Consider the following 2,227-nt stretch of genomic DNA (forward strand, 5'->3'; position numbering starts at 1 on the left):
GCTCCACGTGCACCATGGTTAATCCAGCCCTGCTTGTATGGATCAGTATAGCACACAGTATGGCGGGATTGTCAGTCACCATATCATGTGTCAAGAGGAGTCATACAAGGTTTTCTCGTAGTAAAGGACATCTGGCATCACACGCTTATTGCTTCTGCTTCCTGTAGACTTTTCTATAATAGACACATAAGAGCAGATTACAGAACATATTCACCTAGGAATAGGATCTTCACAGTAATAACCACGATCGCTCTGTTACTCTTCTCTCTGTAATTCTAACATAGAAATGTCATAGGGACGGGGAGGAAGGAGGTTTTTGTACGGCTCTGTATCACTGTGTGAGAGGAAAGCTCTGATGCTGCTGACAGTAATAATCTCCTGCATCGTCTTCTGTCACTCCTCTGATTGTCAGAGTGAAATCTGTTCCAGATGCAGATCCAGAGAACCGGTCTGGGACTCCTGTGTATCTGCTGCTTGCATCATAGATAAGAAGCTTTGGCCGTTCTCCTGATTTCTGTTGGTACCAGGCTAAGTAGATGCTTATACTAGAACTGGCTTTACATGACATGGTGACTGTGTCTCCTGGGGACACAGAGGTATAATCCGGAGTCTGGGTCATCACAATCTGTCCACAGGATCCTGAGGAGATATAAGAGACAGACTCATTAGTGATAAATGTCTGGATCTATTCCTAGAAATCCTGATCTGATGATGGATCCCACTGGATAGATTTCTCTACACACAATCATGGAAGGATCTGAATCTCTCACCCTGAATAGAAATGAAGATGACGGCCAGGAGATAACTGCCAGAAACCATCTTGATGTTTGTGGAGGGTCAGATACAAAGTATAAGATGAGACAATGTGTAGAATGAAACATATATATAGAGAGAGACAGGGGAGGTGACAGGAGACCCCAGAGACCGTGGAGGGAAATACTGAGACATGTAAATTCTGTGCTTACCATGTGTGACATGAGTTATAAAATGGAGAAATGAGAAGGGTTTAGAAGGAAACATCTGAGAGCTGAGAATGAAGACCTCACATAGAGGCAGTGACCAGTTAGATACTAGAAGGAACATAAGTGCATATGAAGAACATAGATCTCCATCACATATAATAAATAGCAATATCCTCTATTAACCCATGTATGTTAAATGGATTAACCAGTTCTTGTATAATCATGGTCTATCCTCAGGATCAGTTTTCAATATCAGATTGGCCAGGATCTGACACCCCAGAGAAGGTCTGGCTCCAGAAATCGGCTCCTGAACTACACAGCTCCGTCCATTGTGTAGTGGAGGTGGTGACCACTAATATACTCCATATACAGCACATTGCTTCTCTAATAGAGAGCACAGAGACAGGCTCTGCTCCATCTGTAATGACTGTGTCTGTGGTAGACAGGTGATATTGGACAGTCTTTACATATATCTATGTGGTTGGCTGCCCAAAACCTCCCATCCTCGCCCCTGTCCCCTGAGATTCAGCACTGGACAGCTCCAATGACTGCCAATATGCCTCCTAATAAACAGGAGGCAGATGGAAGGGAGAATCTCATGGATCAGACTGCACATAAGGATTGTTTGTAGTCTGTAACCATGGAGATACATAGACCTCCAAAGGGGATGTATACAGCATACAGTAGAATATATTTAATCAAGAGTATTTTCAAATATACATGATTTTGAAGGTGTTTTTGAGCAAACAGCACATGGGCTTTATATCATAGATAACGCTGAATGAATGGAAGTTAACAAAGTGGACTTCGATCCGAATTTCAGGAAAAATTTGTCATGAAGCCAAATTTCCTCATGCTTCATGGTAACTAATCAGTTAGTGGTAAAAAAAATATATACAGTGCCTTGCAAAAGTATTCTCCCCTTTGACTTTTTTTGTATTTTGGTGCCTCACAACCTGGAATTAACATGGATTGTTTGAGGATTTGCATAATTTGATTTACAGAACATGCCCACAACTTTGAAGATGTTTTTCTTTTATTGTGAAGCAAACAACAAATAGGACAAAATAACAGAAATGGTCAAGGTGCATAACTATTCAACCCCTAAAGTCAATACTTTGTAGAGCCACCTTTTGCGGCAATCACAGCTCCAAGTCGCTTTGGATAAGTCTCTATGAGCTTGCCACATTTTACCACTGGGATTTTTGCCCATTCCTCCTTGCAAAACTGCTCCAGCTCCTTCAGGTTGGATGGTTTGCGCTTGT

The 2,227-nt window shown here is 41.9% G+C and overlaps 1 gene segment (V, D, J or C); it reads right to left on the minus strand.

Moving 5' to 3' along the window:
• Positions 1–318: 318 nt before the first annotated feature.
• On the minus strand, positions 319–911 carry LOC122940980. The segment is given in 2 exon segments: positions 319–639; positions 771–911. Coding segments are annotated over 2 exon segments (357 nt in total).
• Positions 912–2,227: the final 1,316 nt, after the last annotated feature.

This window comes from Bufo gargarizans, chromosome 1 (genome assembly GCF_014858855.1).
Source record: "Bufo gargarizans isolate SCDJY-AF-19 chromosome 1, ASM1485885v1, whole genome shotgun sequence".
NCBI classification, from domain to species: domain Eukaryota; kingdom Metazoa; phylum Chordata; class Amphibia; order Anura; family Bufonidae; genus Bufo; species Bufo gargarizans.